This window comes from Odontesthes bonariensis, chromosome 7 (genome assembly GCF_027942865.1).
Source record: "Odontesthes bonariensis isolate fOdoBon6 chromosome 7, fOdoBon6.hap1, whole genome shotgun sequence".
Classification (NCBI taxonomy): Eukaryota; Metazoa; Chordata; class Actinopteri; order Atheriniformes; family Atherinopsidae; genus Odontesthes; species Odontesthes bonariensis.
This window is the reverse complement of record NC_134512.1, coordinates 12,811,255-12,836,957: the sequence shown is the minus strand read 5'-3', so window position 1 is coordinate 12,836,957 and position 25,703 is coordinate 12,811,255. Positions and strand designations below refer to the sequence as shown.

The 25,703-nt window shown below is 40.2% G+C and overlaps 1 protein-coding gene across 2 annotated transcripts in view; it reads left to right on the top strand.

Moving 5' to 3' along the window:
- Positions 1-25,602, top strand: part of ldlrad3 (low density lipoprotein receptor class A domain containing 3) — a 92,821-nt gene extending 67,219 nt beyond the window's left edge. For both annotated transcript variants that reach the window (XM_075470931.1, XM_075470930.1), the window contains 2 exons: positions 22,533-22,935; positions 23,637-25,602. In XM_075470931.1, coding sequence (XP_075327046.1) covers positions 22,533-22,935; positions 23,637-23,841 — 608 coding nt within the window. In that variant the 3' untranslated portion in view covers positions 23,842-25,602. The remainder of the gene's footprint in view (positions 1-22,532; positions 22,936-23,636) is intronic.
- The last annotated feature ends 101 nt before the right edge of the window (positions 25,603-25,703 follow it).

Here is a 25,703-nt window from a genome sequence, read left to right as displayed (position 1 = left end):
AAGCTACTCATTGCATCAGTTGGGGTTAAATAACTTGTTGCCAGCTGAAAGATAATCGCCCATGCAGTAATTGTCCAATAGGAGGCTCTTGCCTATTTACTTAGGTAAATCCAGGTGGCAACATTTTTTTTGTAGCCAAGCAGTGTATTTTTCGAATACTTCACATACAGGCACAAAGGATGCACTTCTCTGTGTAATCTTCAAGCTTTCTGCTTAATTTGCAGTGACTATCTTTGCAACATTTTGCATTTGCCTTCTTATGCTTATTTTTCTGCTAATGGCTGCTTTTGAATGGGGGTCACTTTAGACAGAGCTCTATCATGCTGGTTTATCAAACCCATCTTGGTTTTGTACAGCCCTGTGTAAGAAGTTTCTCAAATAAAAAAATAAAGTCAAGATACTTAAAAAAATAAATAAATAAATAAAGTCAAGATGCTTAACAAAAAAAAAAAATAATGGAGTTCCTTATCTCAAGGCTACATCATAAGCTTTTCCAAGTTAGATAAGCTCAAATCTCGAAGCACATAGCAAAGCATGAACTGTTTATTTCATTTTTCATCCTTGTGTGAAGCACTGTAATCTGTGTTTTGCAGCAGCCATTAACCAAAGATGATCATATTCTGTCAGCTCCATTTTATCACATAAAAGAAGATTTGCATTTTGATACCCAATTTATTAAGATATTTAACTTTGAACTTTTAGCTGTGTACACATCTGTGTTTGTTCTGTATCCATTGCTTTGCTCCAGCTTTGGCTTTATGGAACTTTAATGCACTCTTCTCTTGCATTTGTTGAAGTATATCTGCATGTTAGAGCTGTGTACACGGGCAAGGGTGTCTAGATGCTGTTCGCTTCAACTGTTGCTTACTCTTGTAGATATTACTGTCAATTGTAGATGAAACTTGTGTCTTCATGTGACGGTAGTTTGAAGTACAGACTTGCCGTTTGCATTTTGAAGGAGTTACATGCAGTAGTATATTCTGAGCAAAACCACCTACAAGTGGCTTCTTCCATGGATTTAAAAAAAAAAAAAAAGGAGAGAAATTCTTACAAGACTGCCATCAAGATGTGTTCCTACTTCCTAAACAAGTCAACAAACCTTACGAATCACAGTTTTAATGCGCTGGAAAATATTTACCTTTTAGATATTTTTATTAACCTCAGGGGAGCTCCATGCAGAAATACAGAGTTGTCTTTCATCAGGTTATCTTCTGTCCAGTATTTGTAAAAGATTGTGCAAGTTTTTAGGCTATAATATTTTTGGCTATAATATGTGGTTCTTTGCATCTCTAATCAGAAATTGTTTATTCTGTGCTGTAGGTGATATCATTGTAGACTATGCGCAAAGATAAGACCACAGTAGGGTTAATCAGACCAACAGGGTTTCCCACTGATGGTTGGTTACATGTGTTTCATCATTTTTTGCCTTATTTTACTGCATTGTCGTTCTACTGCACAACCTTTTAGCCGTGTTTGTGTAGACATATCATCAACTCAGACCAGTCATTTTTATCTGCTTGTTTTTCTTCCTTTGTAGATTTACCAAATATATCTTGGCACTGCTCACAAATGTACAGATACATACATATGTATGTGATATGCTACAGTTGTTTGACAGCAGAGAAATAATGTTTTGATTGCTGCATTATCTGTAGCTCTGCAGCAGCTGTTTTTACCTTAAGTCTGCATTTCAGGGCTATGTTCACATGCATTTCAGGGCCGCACTTGATTAGTCATCGAAAGAATAGAATGCTGTTGCTCTTGCATTTCGGTACCAGATCTATAACCAGTCATTCAGAGCAATGCGCAACCACACACACAATGAGAGAAGGTAGCTGATGCTAGTGCTGCAAACTTTAGCCACACCCGGCAAATCCATTTTTTATCTGCAGATGTTCAGATAAGTTGATCTGTCTGAATTTATATTTCTTATCTAATCATCAGGTTAATCAGTTGTTTCAGTTAAATGGGGCATAAATAAATAAAAGAAATACATACATTTAAAGTTTGTTATTGAAACTAAATCCACTATTATGTTTCGCAATAGGCAGTTTTAATCTCTATAAGATCCTTCTGTAATTTAACCGACTGTCGGTGTTTGTGCTTTACATTATCATGCTGAAGATAAGATATGGGGTAGAACGTGTACAGGTTCAAAAACAACCTGCTACTTGATAGGTTAAATGTTTGCAGATTCTTAGTGGAGCTGGAAATCCTTGAAAATGCTTGAATTTGAATTTGTTGTTTTCAAGATTTAAAGGTGCATGAAACTGTAATTGCACTGCTTTCATAATGAATCGCTATCTGATTTAATGATTTGCTTTTTAAATATAGAAACAGAATAAATTCAAATGGTTTTGCCTCAGGTAGCACAGCGAGATCAAAATCAACAACCGGCAGTTTAGACACAGCCTGTAAAGTAGAGGCAGTGGAGTAGCAACATCCCCAGCTGCCTCCACCGTGCAGGCTCTGCCATCCCAGGCACTTTTTGGGGTTTTTTTTGTTTGAGAAGAAAATGACACTTGCACCATCCAAAGTTATAATCTTCAAAGAGCATTCATTGATTGCCCCAAGGGTTATCCTTGCTGTATGTTTTAGGGTACAATCTCATAATTAAGCAGGAAATAGACTAATTTGTTTCTTTGTTTTAATTGAGTTCAAGAAGGGGGGCTGCACGGTGGTGTGGCGGTTAGCACCGTCACCTCACAGCAAGAGGGTTCCAGGTTCAACTCCCGGCTGGGTTCTTTCTGTGTGGAGTTTGCATGTTCTCCCCGTGTATGCGTGGGTTCTCTCCGGGTACTCCGGCTTCCTCCTACTGTTCAAAAACATGCATGTTAGGTTAATTGGTGTCTCTAAAATTGTCCTTAGGAGTGCACGTGTGTGTGCTTGTTTGTCTCTGTGTGGCCCTGTGATGGACTGGCGGCCTGTCCAGGGTGTACCCTGCCTCTCTATTCAAGAAGGCTCAGTGAGTTGATGGAAAGTCTTCCTCTCTTTTCTCACATTTGCATTGAGGAATATATTGAAATAGAAGTGATTTGTCATACAGGTTAGACAGTTTGCATAAAGATGCTAAGAACACAAGACAGATTGCACTTTTTGAAAAATTCAACTTTGTTCAGTTTCCCCTTAATTTGTTGTGCTTCTGTAGATTGCCATTACAAAGCTTTTTTTTTTAGTTTTATAGCCAAGTAATATGATTTTATCACAAGTGAAATTTTCGCTTTAATTATACATGTAACGGGTTTATCAACACTTCGGGATGCTTGAATTTAATTTTGAGAAAGGTGTGAGAACCTTGCAGTTTGTTGCGCATTATATTCCCTTTACTAGTTAAACTGATTCAGGTGTACTTGTGTGCTCTCGTAATGCCCTAGTTTTTGAGTGGGTGGTGTGTTCTCTTGTTTCTATGCAGCCAGTTTTTACATAGTCAATCAAACTGTGCATGCAAAAAGAAAATTAAACAAATTGGTTTCGAGAAACTTCTTTGCCATTAGTTATCCAAAGACTCAAACTGGCTTATGCCTGCAAGGACGTATCTTCAATTATTTTCTGTAGATGAGTATTTCTACTTATGTACTCAACTGGGTCAGAGCTTTAGTCCTGTCTTTTGTGCAGTTGATTGAATTTTTGCAGGTTGTTCCTGCATTGACAAACCACCTAGAGTATCTGGAAGCTGCATTATTAATGGTTGGGCATTAAGTACCCTCATTTAAGCTGCAAGCCACAACTGAATGTGGGGTCTGTCTCGGCTGTGGTTCTGTGGATGAGAGATTGTCTTTGTGTTTTATTGAATAAGGGCATGCATGCCTGGGCCTGGTGCTGATGGATTGGAACCTCAGCAAATGGGTGTCATTTCCAAAGTCTTAATTACAGAATTAAACAAAAGTATATGTGAGCATATAATTAATGATTGATTACAGTGATGCAGCTGTGTTCCTGTACAAATACTGCAGCTGGGAGTTATTGATGTGGAGTTATCCATTAATCCTGGTGTCTAACTCAGTTGAGAGACCTGTTGTGAACAGGTGTTTAAAAAATAAACGGGTCTGAATAAATACAGTAAATTGATTGATAAAAAAAACAAACATGTGCAGGTGAGCTGATCATACAAGATATTCACTTATCTGCTGACAAAGATACCCAAGTTTCTGAAAATGTGACCGTATTCTTTACTGTGGCACTAGAGGTACCAAACGACTCAGACTGCGTTGTGGGGAAACCTACCGCAACCGAGTCCTCTGATGTCGGGTGGAGTTGAGGTGGTTGGGGGATGTTTATTAGCACCTCTGAAGTCAACTTCAACTCAGGACATACTTAGATTTATTTTTCATCTAAACTGAATATATATGAATATAAAGAAACACCAAACTTATTTTAGATTATATGCCTTTCAGAGTGAAGCAGAAAGAGAAAAATCATAAAGTTGAATATTAAAAAGACACCAAATTTTTTAATCCTTCTCTATTATCCCTTACTATTAAAGTAAAAAAGCAGTATTTTTTTGTGAATTATCTTTTCATTCCCAAAACATGTTCCATCTGAAAGATTCACATATACTGCCTTGCATGTTGGCTTTTAGTTATAGGTTGAGGAATCAGTGTGGCTAGCAATGAACTGCATGCATGCTTGGGAGATGCATGCTGACACTATGTTGGATTCTTAAATGCATCTTATAAGCCCCTTTCACACTACGACCCGCTACCTTAGCGGGTCCAAATTGCAGCTTTGACCCGCGTCGAGCAATGTGAACGCTTGGCGTGTTGGTGACCCGTGTCGCCTGAAGCCGAGTTCAGGGGGCGTTGCCTAGTGGCAGAGCGTCACAAGAAACACATAAAATGCTGGGTGTGTACAATGACGTAGGCACAAGCCATGCGTCGGAGGTAGGGTTAAATACACCTTGAGGACTCGTTTTTGCAATTGTATATGCAGTTCATGGAGATGTTATTTTACGGGGTGTGGATGGTTACAACGTGGGATGCCGCCGAAGAACATATGCGGAGAATACAAGAGCACTATAGTCCCCGAAATGTGGCGGTAAATAACGTCCCCTGCTCGGAGGCTGAGGAGCTCGCGGACCTCCTTGTCTCCCCAGTTGGCCATATTAAAAAATGTCTCGAACTTGATGTAGGCTAAAACAGAGTGAAACTTGTCCTCACCTGTCGCTGTTGTTCTGAATCAGCTGTCCATTCTGTCTTTTAAACTCCTCACGTCACGCCACGCCCACGTCCGACCCGCGTCGATTGCGTTCACACCAAACTCGGCTCGGCAAAAAGACTAGGGTCCGACGCGGGTCGAAAGGCGAGTCGAGTTGACGCGGCAGCCCGGGTCGGCAGTGTGAACGCAACAGCGGACACGCTAAATTCGCGGATTAAACGCGGGTTATTCAGCAGTGTGAAAGGGGCTTTAGTGAACAGCGGCATCTAAAAGTGACCCGTGAAGTTAGTGAATGACAGATCTCCCCTCACACTGTGGAAGAAGTTTTTTTTTTTTTTTATTTCATTTATCATTTTGTTGCCCTCCTCAGACGGTTTCGTAGATTCCGTCTTTAAAAACGCTGGCGGCGGATGTGAGGTGATTCATCATCTGTCTTTGGCTAGTTTAATACTGTTGCACTTCAAGAGTTCCTCATGTTTTTAAAGTTTGTGATTGAGCCTGTAACCTAGTTTTATCACAAAAATTGGGCCAATACATGAAAAATATGACGTTACTTTCTTTGCTGTACTTCTCCCTTTGCTTCTGTCTCCCTTTGGCTGTTTTTGTGGATGTATGATGATGATGATTCAGAAAGGAATAAAAAGCGACAAAACAAATTGGGGCATATTTCCAAGTTGCACCAGTGTACTTACTTTGAAAATCAAGTCGCCCTGTCTCAAAAAATGATTGAATAATCTCCAGTCTGGAGCCCTGAAAAGTTTGCGAACTGTGTTGAAGAGAATGTGGAGCAAAATGATGAAGCGCCTCAAGTCTAAGTACCTGAGAGACTTGCATCCAGGTCTGCACTCAGAGCTGAAGGTTAGAGTTCCAGTTGTCTGCTTGATCTGAATTGACACAGCTGCATCTGTTGTTGCAGTGCTCCACACATAATGTTCACATGTTGCTTATTTAGTCCAATACAGCAAAAGCTTGTAAGCTGTGCACAGCTAATAATGTTGTAGAATGCTGTTTCTGTTCTGCCTGTCAACATGTGCACAGTGTGCATGCTGCCTTTGAGCTGTACCTGAAAACTAAAATCTCCCAATTGTCTTTTCGCTACATTAGCATGAGGGGCATATTGAGCAGGAGAGAGTGAGAGCACAAAGCAGAAAAACGCACACAACCATTTGTATCTAAAGCTTTTTAGAAGCACAAAAAATAGGACAAAACTTCACATGAAGTCATGGAACTGTGGATAGATGAATTCATGAATGCATAAATCAGGTTCCCATCGACGCAGTGGGGAATTGAGAATTCCAGCAAATGCTTGAACAGTTCATCCCCAGATACAGGCAACCACAGTTTTTTTTGTTGTTGTTTTTTTCTTTTTCATGTATTCAGAGATCTCAAAAATCTACTCTCAAACTTGAAAACTCATAACACATCACATCCTAGATAAACCACTCTATGCCTACAAACCTGATTCCGACTAACAGAGGCGCAGGCACCCTTATGTCCATTACTATTCAATACATAACCAAGTCATGGGAGTGATGGTGTTGTGGCCTTGAATACAGAACCCACGACTAACAGTCTAATGCAGACCAGACTGAACCTTTAAGTTAAAAGGACTGAACCTGTATATTAAAAGAAAGGCTGATATCACAGGGAACAATGCTTTGGACCAGTTATGTTTAGGCCACAATTAACAGTCTTACAGTCAACAAAGCAATAAGTAACCTCTTAATGGTCTTAATAAAAACCATATCTACCTGAATTAGTTTACAAAAATGTTCACTCCAAACAAAAAGGCCTTGCAGAACCCCAGAACAAAAAATCGGAAATAGTAAGTAAACCGTGAGTGCAAAAGATAGATAAGATGGCGTTTAATTTTAGAAAATCTGAAAGATGTTCTTGGACCACTGAATCCTGTACTGAGAAACACAGAATCATCTTGTCGGTGTTGCTGCTAACATGAAATATCTTCACACGTCTCAATTAATCTATTCAAAGTTAACAAACAAGTATCATACATTACTATTCTACTGTTAGTCTCCACCATTCAATGGTTTTCTGTGTGCTGCTCTCCAAAACCCCAGACAGAGAGAGCGGCATTGGGGAAAAGAAATAGTCTGACTTCTCATGAAGGGAGCAAAAATAATGATGGTTCCTCAGTTTGAGGCACGGAGGGGCTTTTCCTCAGATGTTTGATACATAGGAGCCACTTACATGGTATCACAATGGTGGGCTCTGGCAAAGGGTTAGTGAGTGTTTCATCCTGATGCCTCAAAATAAAACCAAAAAAGACACCCACTCGGGTCAGTGTCGACTTCATAGCTCACAAGAAGCTTGTAACTCATACAGTTTTAAAATGCAGAACACTCACCAGCTACATTAAGCGTCCAGGTGATCTGTTCCTCTGAAAGCACCTTTTTCTTTTTGTTGTGATTATTTCTGTCTGGCAAATCATACAGATACAATTTGTGATAGACAAATTTTACCTGAACCACTTCTCCCCCATTTGCTTAGTTTTGACCGTAAGTAGGGACGTTGATGACATTAGTGTCTTACTAAAAACACATTCTCCACTTTGAGAGCGAACCTCGTGAAAAAGATGCTTGTGGACCTGTAGCAAAGGTCTTCTTTTCCACCATGAGGGTTAAACTCACATTGATTCCTACTGCTCTATTTAAGCCAAGATGCCACAGTGTTTTGTTTTACTTTATATAATGCATAGTATTGCACACAATAGACTTTATGTGTTAATCGTGATAGGCACTGAACCTTTCTGCTCAGCGATATGAGAAGTTTGTATTATTCTTTTTATTAATGAAGCATTGATGTGAACGGGAAAGATATGATGTTCCAAAGAACATTGGTCCAGCATATCTTTGCAACTTAGCAACTATTGCTGTTCGTCTTTTTGGTCTTCAAGAAGATGTTTGTCAGCTATTTCCCTCTGTGCCTTATACTTGATGTACGAGATGATGCAAAGACATAAATAAAATCAAAAATCAAATCAAATTTATTTGTATAGCACATTTCATGTACAAACAATTCAAAGTGCTTTACATAAAATAAAAGCATTGCAGCAGGGAGTGGAAGAAGCATTAAAAATACATAAAAGAATATAAAGAGAAACAAATAAAATAATTTAAATGAATTTAAAAACAAGCAACAGTCTAGATAAGTTAAAATATACCGTGCAGATTTCATGCATAGACATATGAGAAAAGAAATCTTTTTAACCTGGATTTAAAAATGTCTACATTTGGTGAAAGTTTAATCTCCACTGGCAGTTTGTTCCACTTGTTTGCAGCATAACAGCTAAATGCTGCTTCTCCATGTTTAGTCTGGACTCTGGACTGGACCAGCCGACCTGAGTCCTTGGATCTAAGAGCTCTGCTGGGTTTATATTCTCTGAACATATCACATGTGCAGGTAGAGAAAAGAGGAGTAGCTGAGAGAAGTAAAACACTGAGGGAGTATGTAAAAACCACAGAGATGGGGACATATTTCCTCTAACGAGGCAATGTCTTATGGGATTTTTTTCTTCTCTGTCATTGCCTCATTTTTATCTGCACAGCTTTCATTATTCAAACGAATTTTATCTCAACCTTGGTTTCCCATACTTAAAAGGTTAATCACCAAATGCTGTGGGACCAGCCTTATCTTCAGCCTCCAAGCACCAGCCTCCTCTTAGGCACTGACCCCCAATCATTCTATGCTTCCTCAAGCCTTACTGTCACACTTGGATTGAATGTGCACACGCCGCACAACTGACCATCATGCTCGACTTCTTATCACTTAGACAGAGGCCATTGATTCCACTCTGGCTGAACAGAAAGATATGAGCATGGAGCCACAGACCTTCAGCCATTTGCTTTGTTGCTCTGTTGTCTGACTCTGATAAACATGCGGGGCCTCCTTGCGCCTCCACTTGCCTGACCAGGTCTATTGTTAAAGAAGAGGGGATTAAATCAGGAAATGAGCACCAGGGCTCCTTCTCTGCTTCTTAACCAGGAGAAGAACAGAGCTGAACTGAAGCTAAGGGAGGACAGCCATTGTATGTGGGCTTTGATGTTTTGTTAGTGTGTGCATGCAGAAGACAATGTTGTTGTGTCCATGTTTGCAAGACTGTATATCCATTTCTTTGTCTGTATACAGTATGAATCTGTGTGTCTTGGCAAGTTTTATCCCACTTGATCTAAAGCCAGATCCTGCTTCAACTCCTCTGTGCTCCTGTTCTCTCTCTGAGCTCAGACTTATTGTAGCATGGCCTGCCAGGATAAATTGGGCCTTTCCCGTGGGTGGAAGGTGACCAGCTTTTCACTGTACTTTTAACAACATTGAGCAGTCTGCCCATACTTATTTTTGGCCTTGAATTCCATGCTTGAATGATTCCCAGGGTGAAAATAGCTTACCTTTGTAAGTGATCTTTTTATTTTACAGAATAATAGTTGAGTTTACGTAATTTCATGTCCAACAGTATGTTACATAAGGAAATAAAATCTGCTACTTTAGAATTCAATTTCTATAAATCCCTATGTGTAGTTACAAGTGATCTAACCAATTACATTCTTTAATTTCTATAATTTTGTTAACTACACATAAAAATCGTGTTCAAACGTTACTCATGATCATTTTATAGAATGAAGCCAACATTGTAAAAAGTACAGTTCCCCTGAATTGGGTTTCCTCAATGGATTAATTTCTGCTTCTCTAACCAGCAGCTCCTCAGGAGTAGAGTAACATTTACATTCTTTTGTGCCAACACCAGAATCTGCAAACCACTGCACTAAACCACTAATCTAACACGAGGATGAGGTATTTTTTTAAAATATTTCTTTGGGGGCTTTTTTTATGCCTTTAATGGACAGACAGTTGGAGAGAGACAGGCAGCAAAGGGCCGCTCGGTGCGGGATTCGAACCGGGATCAGCTACAGCGTGGACTGTAGCCTCTGTACATGGGGCAGCTGCTTAACCCACTACGCCACTGAACACCCCACGAGGATGAGTTTAACACAACCCGGGCAATGGAACAGTTAACATAATAGAACAGACAAAGAACAACTCTGTATGACATGACATCTAATATTTTACCAAACATCCATAACCTTTATTATTTCCTGGAGACACCCACTATTACAACAACCAAATCAAGTAATACTTCTAATGTATCTGTTTGTGTTCGTGTGCCATGACTGTTTCACAACTATATTAACTGTGAATTTACATGCGGAGGATGAATATTTAACTGTCATTTACAACCACTGTAACATAGAATGTAAAACTGATGTAAATCTACAGTAGAATTACGTTTTATCACAGTTTTGATTGTAATAAAGATTAGGTTTCTACACATCTTGGGTAATCCTGTTTTACTACGAGAGTGAAATAGCACGCCTTCACCTGAAGCTTCATTCACAGAATCTTATCATACACCGAAACTGTAGTTTTCAGTCGTTTTGGTTACTGATGGAGAAATCTTGTGTTGCTTGAGTACACACACTTTTAGTTAAGTTTGTTTTAAGGCACCCTGTGTGCTATTATTTTCTAACAGATTATGCGTTTTATTTGCAAAAGGAACATCCCTGCTGTCGACACATGCAGAAATGTGTTTATTCATTCAAGGCTTGTAACTTACTAGTCGAGCAGAAAAAATACAGTATATTATATTTTATTGTTTTAACCTACCACAGAATTCAACACGATGTAGATAAGGGCAAAAAAAATAAATAAAAAAAGACTGTGTGTCGTCCTTTTGGCACAGGTCTAAAAACCCTGAAAACAGCAGCTATTAAACCATCACAAATCAACTCTGGTCAAGTCAACCACCAGGGCTCTTTGAGACAGACGAATCAGGTAAATCTGCAGAGTGGCAGCCTGGAAAAGACTGATGGCTTAACTGCCACTTATGTGGTCAATGAAAGTGACAGTTACACTGGAAGCTCACTCCACTTAAAACAAGGAGCTATAACCATTCACTAGTTTGATCACCACGGTGTGTGGATGTGGGGACAGCTCCCTTTGGAGAACTGAAAAAAGTGCTGGCTGTCTAACTGAAGGCTATTTCACAAGATTATTGGCATCTGTGACAACTACAGCAACTTTGCAGAAAGTTTTTATTTAAGTACTTCCATCTTTCAGCCATTTATAGGCTTCTCTGACAGAATGGCACATTACTAGATTGATTTTGGAGCAAAACAAGTACCTTCCCTATTAGAGTGTTCAAGGTTTTCTGCTGAAATCCTTTTGTGCATGTTTTAATGAAAGAAATACATCAATATGCTGTTTCCAGAGTTGGCATTCCAGCAATGTATATTTTAGAAATAATAGCCCAAAGGTTAAGGTGGGTAATCGTGGTTCAGTCCCTGTGGAGCTCACTGTCTCCATTTCCTCTTGTTATCTGTCTACCATCACAACATACTGTCTAATTTACCCCAAAATAAAGTTTCCATTCCATTTGTGCCTCTCGTAAGAAGGAATTTCAAAACGGTCAAAACACAGGTAAATTGTTAAACCAAATCAAATGATAGCAATAAAATATTGCTCAAGATGAAAATCACTTCAACCAATGCTTGTGATGCAAAAGAGACCTCTGAATGCTTTGAGAAGTTGATCAGATCAGTGAAGCTGGCACTTACACTTCAATGGCATTAATGGTGAAAAGCTCAAAATGAATGACTGAGAGGCACAAGAATGGAGTGAAAACATCATGTAGATGAATAATCACAACGTGTGTGACAGAAGATGTGGATATTAGAGAATTAGTCCAGTGACAGAACAAACACCCTGCTTCCACACTCAGTAATTGGGCTAACTGGGTTTTAAATACTGTCTCCTTTGCTGTGTGCTTCAAAAATACTTTTTTTTTTATCATGTGATAAAATACCGCCTTTCATCCTATTTTTCAGTTAGATTGCTCTAAGCATTATTTACCCTTTTAGTTGACGCTGATTAGTATCCGCCGTCTCATAAACTCCCCTTACACTGGAGCCGAGCGTGAAAGGTTATCTTAACTGCATTTTATCTTTAATCTTGCAGTGGTTTTGATTGTTCATCACAGTGCAAAGATGTATCTATGCACACATTTAACGCAATTGTTATATTTTCTTTTCATTTTTTTTTCTTACAACAGAAACTTGACAGATCATTTTTCACAGATGATTATATTTCAACAGACAAAACCAGAATCCACCCTTTCACTTCACTTTCTCCTTCTCAGAAATGGCATCCAGAACTTGTCAGCATTTATCCCCTAATAGTCAGTTGTCCCATATCAGCATCTAGTCACTGAGGCTGTCACATGAGTCGGTGTCTGCTCTGTGACTCCTATATGTCCTCCCTGCTGGCTGCTCTGTCAGTCAAGCTTGCAGGCTACAATTTATAATAGCCTCATGCCCCCAGGATGAATCTCTATGCATGCACAAGGCTGGAATGGTACTCTCTACATCTGCATCTGTACTCTCAATCACACCGAGGCTTTATGCAAATCCGTTCTTTGTCAGCTCTGTTTTCGTCCAGTGTCGGCCGGGCTTTCAAACCACCTCTCCGCTCATTCTCAACTCACCTTTTTGTAACTAAGAGCTGTCGCCATGGAGATTTTACCAGTCAGGTTTGTCGGAAGGGGCTTGTCGTCAAAGCACCCCAGCAACCCTGAGCAACCTCTCACCCTCCCTATTCTTGCTTTTACGGCAGGAAAAAATAGCCTCCCCTTCACAAGCACACTCCTCCACTCAAAGGTTCAGAATAAAAGAGATAGAGGCATGAAATGCCCTTATATGTGCCTCAGTTGAAGCATGCAACATTTTACTAAAAGAACAATGAGTGACACCTTGTTGGCACGACACATACAAAATTTTAATTCACAGCCTTTTCACCAGCAAGTGTTAGAATTATAATCACACCTCAGAGTCTTTCTGCACTCTGCTACAGTGGCTGCTCTTTCTTTCTTTATTTCTTACTGCTCTACATTTTCCTTCAGCATGATAAACATTAAATCCAACATTAATTACATATTTATTTAAACCACTGACTGTTTTTATTTTGTTCATTGCAAAAAAAAAGGGATTTACATTATGAATACTGCTAATATTGATAACATTCATGAGAACAGATTTTTTTCTTACCATATTTAAAGAGTGATAGCGTCCAGCCTAAGCTGTCAAAAATCTGGTTGTAAGAGAGTCCAGAATGTAAGAAAGAAAAGAAGATTGTGGTAGTTAGGCCATGGGATCTGTCATATGGGGATAATCAAATTGAATACTGAGCTGAAATTAAAAGAAAACAGTAACAAGGAAAAAAAGTTAACCCAAAGCGAAGGTTGTCAAAATTGGACAAATGCACCAAGATTTTGCAATTGAGTCGAGTAATTCTTTATGCATACGCTCAACTAGACTTAAATGTTCCTAGGCGTTTTATATTATTAATACAGCCAAATTCCCAATAAAGCTGCTCTCATTTGCACATCTTTCTGTTACTTTTTTTTTTTCCTTAGACAGCCACAAGCATCAGAAATTGAAAAGTATCCCATCAGGATTACTTGTGAACTGTCAGCCGGTCAAAGCATTTCTGGGCTGTTATTCTGCTGAAATAAAATCCTGATTTTATAACCACGGTGTCATTTGAGACAGTCACCACTCAAGTCTCATAAAGATGTTGTGCAGAGAATTAAGCTATACCTACGTGTACGATTAGGAGTCTTGTTTTCTCACACGGTTCACAGCATCTCAGCAACGGACAAAACTTGATTCTTCTCTCATGCATGTGTACTGGGACAAGGTCAGTGGTTCAGTTAACTGGCCCAGTCGAGCTGTAACCATAGCTCAACATATGGAAACATTGTTCTCTGTTTCGGGTCCAAGCCGGCCGGGATCTTGCCACAAGATTGTAGTCATTTAGACGGACACTGCAAACGTTTTAGGTACAAGGATGGCAGTGGCTGCCTTTTAGCATGTAGGGCCACTCTTGTGCCTGTGATATGTTGGAATTGTCAGTTTTAACATCAGCTAACTGACTGGTGTATTTTTTCATGGATGTCATTGGGCCTTGCGGTTTTACTTGCATTCACTCTCAGCAGGATTCTTCTCACGCCTGCTGTGGATTCTCATAGTCGGAGGTCAGCTTGGAGGTGGTATAGATTCAGTTGGTAACTCATTTTTCAAGAGATCAGAATAGGTGGAAAATGTGCTTAACCCAGTGGACAACGTAGTATTTGGCACATGCTCCTGCTTTTGTATCCTGTTTTGCTCTGAATAGCTTTCCACACATCTGCTGTTCTTAAAGTTTCTCCCCAGTCTCTGCTGATGTCTACTTTTTGTGTTTTGGATGCCAACGTTTAGTCTTGCTCATTTATGCTTGATAACCAGAAAAACAACTTTTTTTGGCACTGGAAAGAGCCTTTTATCCTCCTCTTTTTCTTTCTCCTCTTCCGTGGATGTTCTCCTGGTCTTAAAGTCATCCATTAACTCTAACTCACCTCCCCTCCACTTCTCTTGCCGCATATAGTGAGCTGTGACTGAGCATTTTGGTGGGGGTCTGATAGTAGCAGGCAATGGAGCGAACAAGTTATTACAGAACAGGCAAATAGAGGCTCGATGAAGCATGAAAACCTTCCTTTCCCTTAAGCGCCACTTACACACACAGACGCATATACGTAGGAATATACAAGACAGAGGAGGGTGGAGATGGGAACACAAAAAACACATGCAAACATGTAGAATATGAGTATGGGGCATTTTTCAATCTTTTCTTTCAAGAATCCATTCAGGCACGAACAAGGTCTTACAGATACTCAGCCTGCACATTAATTCCTTCGTATTCCATGCAAGCTAATACGATAGACATAACAGACATAGAGTACATGACAGGCCACAGCGAAAGACCAGGATGACAACGTGGAGAATGAATATTAGCTGCCAAAGGGATCTGGAAAAGTGCTGTATGCTTTGTTTTGTAGTGTGGTTTGGCAGATAGGCTTTCAATCAGCGTTTAACGTTCCAACAAAGGAGAGGTTTGTCAGCAGCAAAGGTTTATGAAAACACAAATGCTCGACAGAAGGCTGTAAGGATGATCAGACACTTGAAGTACAGCATGCGTGCCCCTAAGATCTTAATAGAGCAAGACTTTTTTTCTTTTTTCTTTTTTTAAGCGCCATATATTCAAGCTGTCCTGTGCTGTCATACAACCAGACGATTGTGTCCTAATCCGAGAGTTAATGTGTGTTTACAGCAAAGAAATTAAGCTTTCCATTTTTCGGTTGAATAATTGCATGAAGTCGGTTTTTCAAAAAGCTTTGGCTGTTCAAGTAGGTCAGAGTGATTAAGTATTTACTTTGCTGCAAATGGTTTGTAGAACCCGCTCACTGAGGACAAACTTTGGTCAACAGTCACACAACAAATGCATTCTATTGTCTTAGAGATAAAATATACTTTAGTGCCTGTATCAAAAGCCATTTATCAGAACGGCCTGAGTGGGCCGGGTAAACACCATACATTTTGAATGTAATGCTGAACACTTGTGAGATTGGTCAGGAGGTGAGGCATGGAGGAACTATATCTATATATCTGTGAGGCTTGTATCTTAATGAAATGTGTTACAGTATCACACTGTCAGCATCATGTAGCTCAATCATTGCCATTGCAAAAAAATTAAAATGAATAAAATGCTTTTTGTAGAGGAGGGAAATGCACAGTATCTGCCCCTGCACGTTGTTGTTAACACAATTAAACATCTCATCTTCCCACCTGCTCATCCGTTTTCCATTGTTGTGCATTAAAGACATTACCAAACAGACGGATAGTAAGAAGGATAACTGCTTGCCGTAGATTCAACCGAGTGATTGTGTTATATTCCAGATGCAGAGTTAAGTTTAATTGTAAGTATAAAGTGGGTCAGAGATTCAGTAAAAGGCAGGACAGTTTCAGTTTTATAACCCTTTTTTAGCTTTGTTTATTGAGACCATATGCACCACAGTCACTTTATGAGTTTGTTTTTCACCCTCTAGATGCCACTGTACTGGAAAGTGGAGCCTGGAAAGTGTAAAGGCATGAGTGCACCAAACAACCCACAAGTCGCTGTTAATGGTTTCCCTGCACATTTTTAATCAGATTTCTGCACCATGTGGTACGGGTTTAAAGAGCTCACTCTGGATCAGGATGAAAGCATTGTAGGGACTGTATCGGGATGTATAAGGGTATGAGAGTCTGAATGTGCGGGTGTGTGTTAATGTGTTTGAACTCTTATTTCTGATAAACTATATAGGTATGCTCATGGATGCATTTTTTCCCGAAAGGGCGTGTATGAAGGGACTCTTCAGGATTTATGCCATGTGTGTGCATTTGTTAGTGGGTGTTTGAAGCCAGATGGGATGCCGCCCTTCTCACACTCCTCCACCCATTCCACTCCCTCACTGCACTGTTTGTATGTAGCCTAGTAAAAATGTGATCTGCCTGCCCCCTAGTGGTTCACTTCTCCTATCCTGTTGCTTAAATCACACCAAAACATATCCCAATGTAATCAATGGCCAAGCTTGTCCCTTGTTTTGCACCTTGTTCTCTATCATCATGGGTGTTACTGTGGCAATGCAGCTTTCAAATAAGCCATCAGTCCCACACCTGTATCAGATGAGGAAGGCATATTAGCAACTGAATGAAGCTACACTTGACTTTTTGTAGTAAACTCTGAAATACTGAAACCAAAGGAAGATTACTTCCCCACCCTCCACCCTCATACTACTCGGTGCTCAGAGCAGAGACTTTGTGAAAGTGAAATGAGTCGTCAGTGCAAAGAGAAAGTACAGCACATCTGTTCAGCCCCTATCTCTTCCCCCTGAAATGAAATGAGGGTAGGTGTCTCCATTGCCTTCATTCAAAGGTGCTTTAAGTGTGGCAATTAAGATATGTGGAGTCTTTTACTAGCCCGCTCTCTTTTCATTTTATTTTGCTCATTTATCTTTGGATGAGCGTAGTCGGACATTGGTTAGTTAGCATACGCAATGGCAGGGAGCCAATCAGAACAAAAGAGTTGGCCCCATTGACAAAACAGAGCTTGTATCTCAGCAACCCAACGGCCGGTCTGCTGTTGATCTGCAGCACAGTTTGATTAAAGACGGACAAAAGAGTTCCTCGGAGCTTGTATTAATCACTGCATGCTCAATAGGCCATTGTGCACCAACAGTGTCCCTCACTTTGCTTCAGTAGCAACAAACATGTTACTGTGTTGTGGGCATGTATAAACGCCACAATATTCTGTCTCATCTTGTGCTGTGGCATTTCTCAGTGGGTTTCTGCTTTGATTAAATTCTAGTTTATGCATATTCTGAAGAATTTTGATGTGAAAGCTTCCTAGCTTTCTGATCATAGGCTGCTCTAGTTAAGTTTCAGGAAAATGTCTACACATAATATTTGAAACTGACACTGCCCATATGCTTCCATTTTCTTCCTCTTTATGGACATCCCTTTTTTTCGCTCTATCCTTTTTCAGCTCTTTTTTTTCTGTGACCACTGCGTGCTCCTATAATTCTTGTATAAGTCTTGTACAAAGGTAAAACAGGCACAACAGAAAGTGCTCAACTATTGCAGAGGGAGAAATAGACAGCCTGGAAGACAGATTTGATAGGGGTATTTTTTTGTCTGATTATTTTGTGCTGTTGCCAAGCATTCACGTGAGAGTTTAATCCAAGTCGAGTGGATTTGTTGTGTATCATAAAGGCAAGGTCCATGTCATCTCCATGACAGTAATTACATGAGGAGACCGCAGTGTAATAGCAGGTGGATAGGAAAGATGGGAAGCTATAGAAATCACAAAGCTAATGCTAGAGAGAGATAGGAGACAGAGTAACAAGAGGGAGAACTGAATGCACTGGGAGAGGTGGAGTGTGAGGGGAGCACAGGGGAGAGTATGAGATGGAGAGAAATGTGGGGAGAAGGCACTCTGATGTAATTAAAGTGGTCTGTCTGAAAGGCTGTACCTTACCCCTCTCCCCAAGCCTCCACATATGGAAGGTTTATGAGTTTATCACTATAGTATAGCTGCAGTGTAAGAGGGGCCAGAACCACTGCATGGAGGTTATTAATGTGGATGTAAGTGCATCTGTGCAGCCCCATTTAAACATGCACTTGGAGATGGGGAATCTGAATATTTAAACTACATTTCACCATTTTATCTCTTACTTTTGGATAAATAATTACCCTGTTTACATGAAGTTATTTCCAATCATCTATTATGTATTTTATACCTCTAGCAAAATACTTCAAACATTAACGGGGTAGACTTCTTTGCTTGCTCACTTAGTATTTATCATCTAGCAAATGCAGAAGTACCTTGTTGGTTGTATTTATTCCTGGTTGGAGGTGGTTAATATCACCCTGATTGAAGGCAAGCCATGCAAATGGCTTTTAGAGCTGCAGTATTTAGAATCCCACACGGAGCTTATATGAAGCTAAATGGGAAATTTCTTGAACTTGGCCATCCGCGTCCAAGCGGCTTCACTGTTTTTTTTTCGACAGCACGGATGCAAATGAGCCTTTCATGTGACGTGTGACAAGACAGAGCAACTTGCTGTGAACTTTGACGTTCAACTCAGATCATTTCCATCAAATGAATCTGTGCAAACATTTGAAGCAATAGTAGTAAAGACAGATATTTATAATATGATGGTTTTTCTGTAGAATAAATCTGTTAAAGTTCTAGTGAGCAAAATAAAACTAATCGAAATTTTAATGATAGCGTCCCTTTACCAGGTTTTCACACTTTTACCCAGGACAGAGCATGTAGGTGCAACAGCGACATTAATTTAGGACTAAGTTGTGAAAGTGTGAAAGTCTGAACGTCTAAGGTGCCAAAAATGATAACGATTGCACCAAAGAGCGAAGAAGAGTATATTTCTGCTCCCTTTTTTTTTTTTTTTCACCTGCCTTAAACACCGCATTGTAGATCAGCTCATCCATCCAAGACTTTGATATGCAAAAAAAACTCTACACAAATTGAATTTTCAGGTCGCTAACAACACAAACGAGTGATCTAACAAATGGGCTTAAAGTGTAAATGTTCCTGTAAGCTGCAATGTTGTTGCAATGATAGTTTTTAGTTCAAAACCAGAGAGGGCTCCAGCTCGGAACGCTTAAGGCAAAAAACATGAGCTTTACCAAAGATGATTCAACAAAAGACCAAGTAAACAAACCAAAAACACAGGAAGAAGACTAGGCTGGACGCAAAGTACAAAAAAAAGTTGTTTAAAGTCTGAACAAGGGCTGACTATGAATGCTGAAGACTTGGCAGGTGGAAAGAGGGCATGAAACAGCAATGACACTTACAAACTCACAACTGAAAGAGATGGAGACAAGACAAAAAGCAAAAGCTAACAAAAAATGATATAATCAAACTATATGTGGGGGGGGGGGTGACTTCTATATTAGGACTATTTCCTTGTAATCAGAATTACTTTTGATATTGTCAGAGCATCAAGTCTATCTTTGCATGTTATGCTCCTTCCATCTTTTGCACAGTTACTACAAATGAAAGTAACAAAACAGAATTCTGAATCCAGAACTCAATCCTACTCTCTGCAGGGGAGCAGAAATGTACAGGACCACTCTCCTCAGGCTGAAAGGGAGGCTGCTTCAGTCTCTTCCTTTTTTGCTCCCTGTCTTTTCATCTCCGGCATGATTTGCAACAGCCTTTCAGGGCTCTATCATGAATGTTCCGAGGACGCTCCCATTGTTCAAGTTACAGCATTACGAGTTCTTTTGTATGTGTTTCTCTCTGCTCCCAGAGGACTGCACTGAACCATGATAGGCAGCATAAGTTAGCATTAGTGGGATCCTTTCATGTGGGTTTCTTTTTTTTCTAGTAGTTAAGTATGGAAATAATTCTTCTTTGTTTTCGTCTTTCTCTGCTGACAGTCCGGTCCATAATTAATTGGTAGCGTGAAGGACTGGCAATTTTAAATCACAAGGGAGGGGTTGAAGGGGGGGGCTTGTTTTATTGGCTGGTGCCTGGTTCGGGCAGCAGTCGGGTTGAGCATCTGAATTAGATTAGATTTAATTAAGGCAAGGCATGGGGCCCCTGAATACACATTGGTAAATAACAGGGCTGTATGCCAGACTGGTTGTTGTTAGGAATTCAACATTATGTGTGAGCACACTTACACACACAGTGCAGAAGCTCCCTCGGGTCTCCGAGGTCAGGTATACAAAGGAAGAATTCCGCATGGTGTCAAAAAGAAAAAGGATAACAAGTAGAAAAAGATTATATTGAGAAGAAAAAAATCCCTCTAGGTTATTCACACAGCAGTCTGATGAAAAATAGGAGCTTTAATATTTTTTTTTTAAAGTAGTTTCAAAGTTAAGTGATACAAAGTTTTTTTTCTATCAGTCTGTAGGGTAAATGGAGGACTGCGACATCCAGTGTGCTTAGCTTATTCTCAGTGACTGGACACAGCTAGCTTGGCTGGTGAAAATTCACAACAACTGGATTAATTAGCATCAGGTCAGTTATTTGATTGGATATTGTGTTAAAATGAATCCCAGACAGGCTGAGTCTCTCATAAAATCAAGAATGGGTCAACATTTTGCATTTAAAACTACAGAAATTTGGTCCTTTATCAGTTTCGAAATGCTTAGTGTAGCAAAAAGAAGATATGATTCAGAAAAAAGTGATCATTTCCCTTTCCCAACTCTGCAACAAGTTGCTGGCATTGAATTCAAATTTTTAACATTTGTCATTTTCGACATTTTATATGTTGTCTCCGTACTGTCTTCAATTAAACTTGGTTTGAATTATTTTGTAGATAGTTGCACTGTGTTGCAAAGTGTTCACTTCCAATTTTTGGGGGGAAATGAGGTTGTGCAATGCATATTGTGAATACTAAGGCATAAAACAGTAAAATTGTTCTTTCGGCTTCAGTTTAGTTAGTAAGGTTTTGCAGATCAGAACCACTAGTTGCCATGTGTGGGTCACATCGATTGACTTTTTAAATGGAGCGCTCCACGGCTCTACCTCTCAAATGTGGGGGGAATCTCAATTCTGGGCTTAACACAATATCCCCCAAGAGTCTGTAAGTCTGTATAAGCCTTGAATACTTCAAAAAGATCCAAATTGGCTTGCCTGCTTTGCCATTTTTTAGGATCTAATCCTTACAGTTTGAAGTATTTTCAGAATATTGATTCAACCTGGAGATATTTGGTAATGGTCATTTACTGGCAAGCTTTCTGGGCAACATCATCAGCTGTCTGTTTGATGGCCAGTGGACAAAGATGGTTTTACTTCTGAGGATGTCCAGCTTTAATTCAGATGATCTTTAAAGAAGCAACAAGGAGACCTGGAACAGAGAACATAGTTTTTTATTAGGCACACAGACGTTTGATGTTCACAGTGCCTTGAGGCATAAGTGTAACTTGAACTGAAACAGCAAGTGTAAAACACTTTTTAGTAGCTCATTCCTCATTAGCACATCCTTTCTGCAGCTCAGTAATAAATGGGATTTCTTCCGTTCTCTCTTCCTCTCTTCTTAATACAACAGTGCTGTCAGCTGATAAGCTGAAACGCCATTTACATGAGCCCCATCCCAAGTGCCTTTATTGAAATTCTCACACTGTGATATCAGTCAGCAGAAATATTTAAGTGCTATTCCCTCATCCTAACTGGAATATTAAGCTGCAGTGCTCTCTGGCATTACAGCTGTCCTTTTCCTCATTTCAGGCATTAGGTCGGCTTGCTTTGCGTTTGTTACTAGCCACAGTTCTCATCGTGGGCATTAAGTTCCCTGGACTTCTGAGTACTGCAGTTTGCAGACTCCTTTCCCTGTGACAAACATGTTAATGTGTGACGGCCCTGGTGTTCCTTTTGCCTTCTTTCATCTTTAACGAAGAGCGATTTAAGTTACATTTTATCTAAAAATGCTCTCAGCCATTTTGCCTTCACAAAGAAGCATTTCGCCTCACTGTTCTTTTTCTTTCTTGCATACTAAAAGAGGGAATTCTCTGCTTTTTAACTGGGGTTTCAGAATTAGCTTCTGCACTTATACATGACGGTTGATTTGTCCTCATTGTTTCATGGAGGTCCTTGGGAGAGTCTGGCTGCTGTTATATGATGTATCACTTAAACTCCATGAGAGGCTGCTGCTCTCAGAATATGTTTCTCAAATACTTTTATGTAGCTCATTCCCCATGAAAACAATTTACTGCTCAATATTCACGCCTGTCTCCATCACTTCATTTCCATTCCCCCTGGCTCTGCAACTCTACAGCTCATCGTCCTGTGTCCTCAGCCTCCTCCTCTAAATCTTTCCTTCCTCCTTTCCCTGCTGTTTGTCCACTGCCACCACTCATCCTCCCCGTCCCCACCTGACTACATTATCCATCCTCAATTTGCTCTCCCTCCCCTCTCCCTTACAGAAACTCCTGGCCAGGACTTTGTGACGCTGGACTACCGTCTTCGTTACTATCCCAGCATCACATATGCCGTCATCGGCAGCGCTGTCATCTTCGTCCTGGTGGTGGCTCTGTTGGCCTTGGTCCTTCATCACCAGAGGAAACGGAGCGTCCTGTTGCCAAGAGGTGTAAGAGGGAGCTCGCATAACCACCATCACCACCAGCCGCTCCTCTTGTCCCGTCTGGTCATCCTGGACCGAGGCCACGTACGTGCCGGAGGTCCAGGTCTCTCCCCCGGCTCTCCCATTGCGGCAGGCCAGTACAACTCCTCTACTCAAGCGCTGCAGTTCCTGTCTGGAACGCCTTATCCCTCCACACTCTCCATGGACTCACCTCCATCATACTCAGAAGCTGTTCTGGATGTCAGGTGAAGGGAATTAATATTCTACCAGCTGTGTAGACATTTTCTAATCTTTTTCTTGTAGCAATAGAAGAAAGAGTGGTGCTGAAAGTTTCCTGTCAATGTACTGTCAAGTATAATGGTGGTGGTCAGAGCCATCTGTCAGCGTCAGTGGTCAATGGTGTTTTTACACAATTTGGAATGAATAATAATTTAACCCCATACTGTGTTTGGTGGTCAGGTTTTACAAAACAAAAGGATGTTTCCTTTTAAAATCTGCTCTGATGAAAGAAAGCAGAAAGTGGAAAACATTTCTTAAAGTGAGATATTACTCTAAAGCAGTGTTTCCCAACCCTGGTCCTCAAGGCACACTGTCCTGCATGTTTTCCATGTTTCCCTGCTCCAGCACACCTGATTCAAATAATTGGGTCAGGTCTTAAAGCTCTCCAGAAGGCTGAGGACGACCCATTCATTTGAATCAGGTGTGCTGGAGCAGGGAAACATGGAAAACATGCAGGGCAGTGTGCCTTGAGGACCAGGGTTGGGAAACACTGCTCTAAAGTACTTGTTTGGAGTAATATCTTGGTGAAAGCGGTCACTTTGCTGTTACAAAATATCAAATTTGGGCTTATTGATAGCAAGAGGAAAAGAGGTTTGCGCAGAGAACTTACTCAGTTGCATTATTTTCTTAGACATGACTATATCACCTGTTTCTTCTGTTTCTATAGTCGACCCCCCTGGTTCGATCTCCCTCCTCCTCCTTACCTCGCAGATGGAGAACATCCTTCTGATGGCGAGCTTCCTCAGTATGATGGTCCACAGGATCCCGTGAGCCCCCCAGCATCTCATCTGTCTGCACCCTCCACATCCATAACTGTGGCCTCGGGCAAGCAGCAGAGTGTCAGCCCCGGAGAAGAGTCGGACCAGCTGTAGCTACTTTCTTGTAGACTGGTAACACTGAGAGCCTACAGGACTCAAGAATCAGGCTGTAGAGCCATGTGAGACTATAGGACAGACAAAGGACCTAGTTGAGGAAATTCAGTGAGCAGTGAAAGACTTTAAAGTGTCCTCAACTGGCTGCCTACGCATCAGCATGCTGAGGCACCAGTCTGAGCCCAGCACCTGCTGGTAGACTGAGATAGTGTGATTGCTTCCCCTGCTGGCATTATATTGACATTACAACTTAGTCTGTTACATTTTCATTGGTTGATTAGGAATACGTTCAACTCAGTTGAACTGTGCCCCAGTTGAAGAAAGAGTGTTGATGATACCTACCAGTGACCATGAGCTGCATTGCCACTGATGGAAATGGTAACCAGTCTCTCATCAACATGTGCTAACTTGTTTCACCATAGTTTAAAGTTATATGGTTCTTTTTTTGTGGAAAAAAACCACTTTTGCAGCACTTGGAGGGCGTAGTTTAAGTAATGCAGCGATTCCTAAAACTCCCCTCTGTGCTTTTATTTTCACACCTCCAAGAATTTCCTAAACACGTTGAGATTTTTATTGTGACTGAATTGTAAAACAACCAAATATCTGATTCAGTGAGACCTGTTGAGTCACTGCTGCACATTTTTTAGAATTGAACGGACAACCATGAAAAGCAGCGGCGGGGATTGATGTGTAATGAACTAATGATTTGGCAAGACAAACTTAATATTCTGCTGCCTTTTAGTAGGATTATAAACTAAAACCTATTTAAAAGATGGAGGTTGTTTGTCTTGTTCAGTGTTTGTGTCATTTAATTTAAATTCCAGATTAACATGTGAAAAAGGACCATTGAGATGTTCCTAATTGATGCTAAGTTTTTACCTTGAGTTTGTTTAAATCATTCCTCTAACCAGAAGAGCCGCACCTGTTGGCTAAAATCACTTTTCTTTTATGTGTATCTGAAGACCAATAATTCTCTTAGGTGAAGACAAACAAAACAGATACACAGGATCTAATAGAGGCCTTATTCTATGCTGGTGCCTTTGTTAAGAATGTGTTATGTATCTCTGGGCACAAACTGCTTGTTTAAAGCCAACAAGAACAGCAGCCTGATATGAGATTAACCTGTAAGCTTATAGACAAAGTATATTTTTTCTTTCAATTTCAAAATGATGTATATAACTACAGCTGTGTGTCATTTGTAAAGGAAAAAAAATCCTCCTCAGCAGTGTTAGACTGGACTGAGTTACTGATGTAATGCAAACCTGAAGGATCTGTGTTTGTTCTTTTGTGGTGTGTTTAACACTGTAAATGTGAGATAGGCAGGCTAAGAAATCTATTTAAAGTAGAGCGCTACGTAATGTTTTAAGTGAGAGATGAATTTGTAAAAATGAAATGCAGTTGTGATTTGCATCTTACGTTTTTTGTTTTGTTTTCCATAGAGACGGTAGCAATAATGCAGGTGCAGAAAGAAAAAGAAAAAGACGAAACACAATTGAACCAAAGATGATAATCATTACCCCTTTCTCAATATATTACCTACCAAAGGAACAATTGTGTGTTTGTGCTGTCATTATAAGAACACGTTGAGTTATACAGGATTTACGCCGTTTGCTGGAAAACTCTTGACAAATTGACATCAGTGTTTATATCTTGGTTTTGATTTAAAGAACAATTAGTCAAGTTAATCTTCTCTGATTTGTTGTCCAATATTTGTGAATTGTCCACAATGATCTAGTAAGTAAAACAAATTTTTGACTCTGATCTCGGTGTCTGATTCTTCCTGGTAATCTATTATAAGACTTTTACAACATTTTGTACAAATATCATCTGAGGTCATACAGAGGCTCAAAGTGGGAACAAAG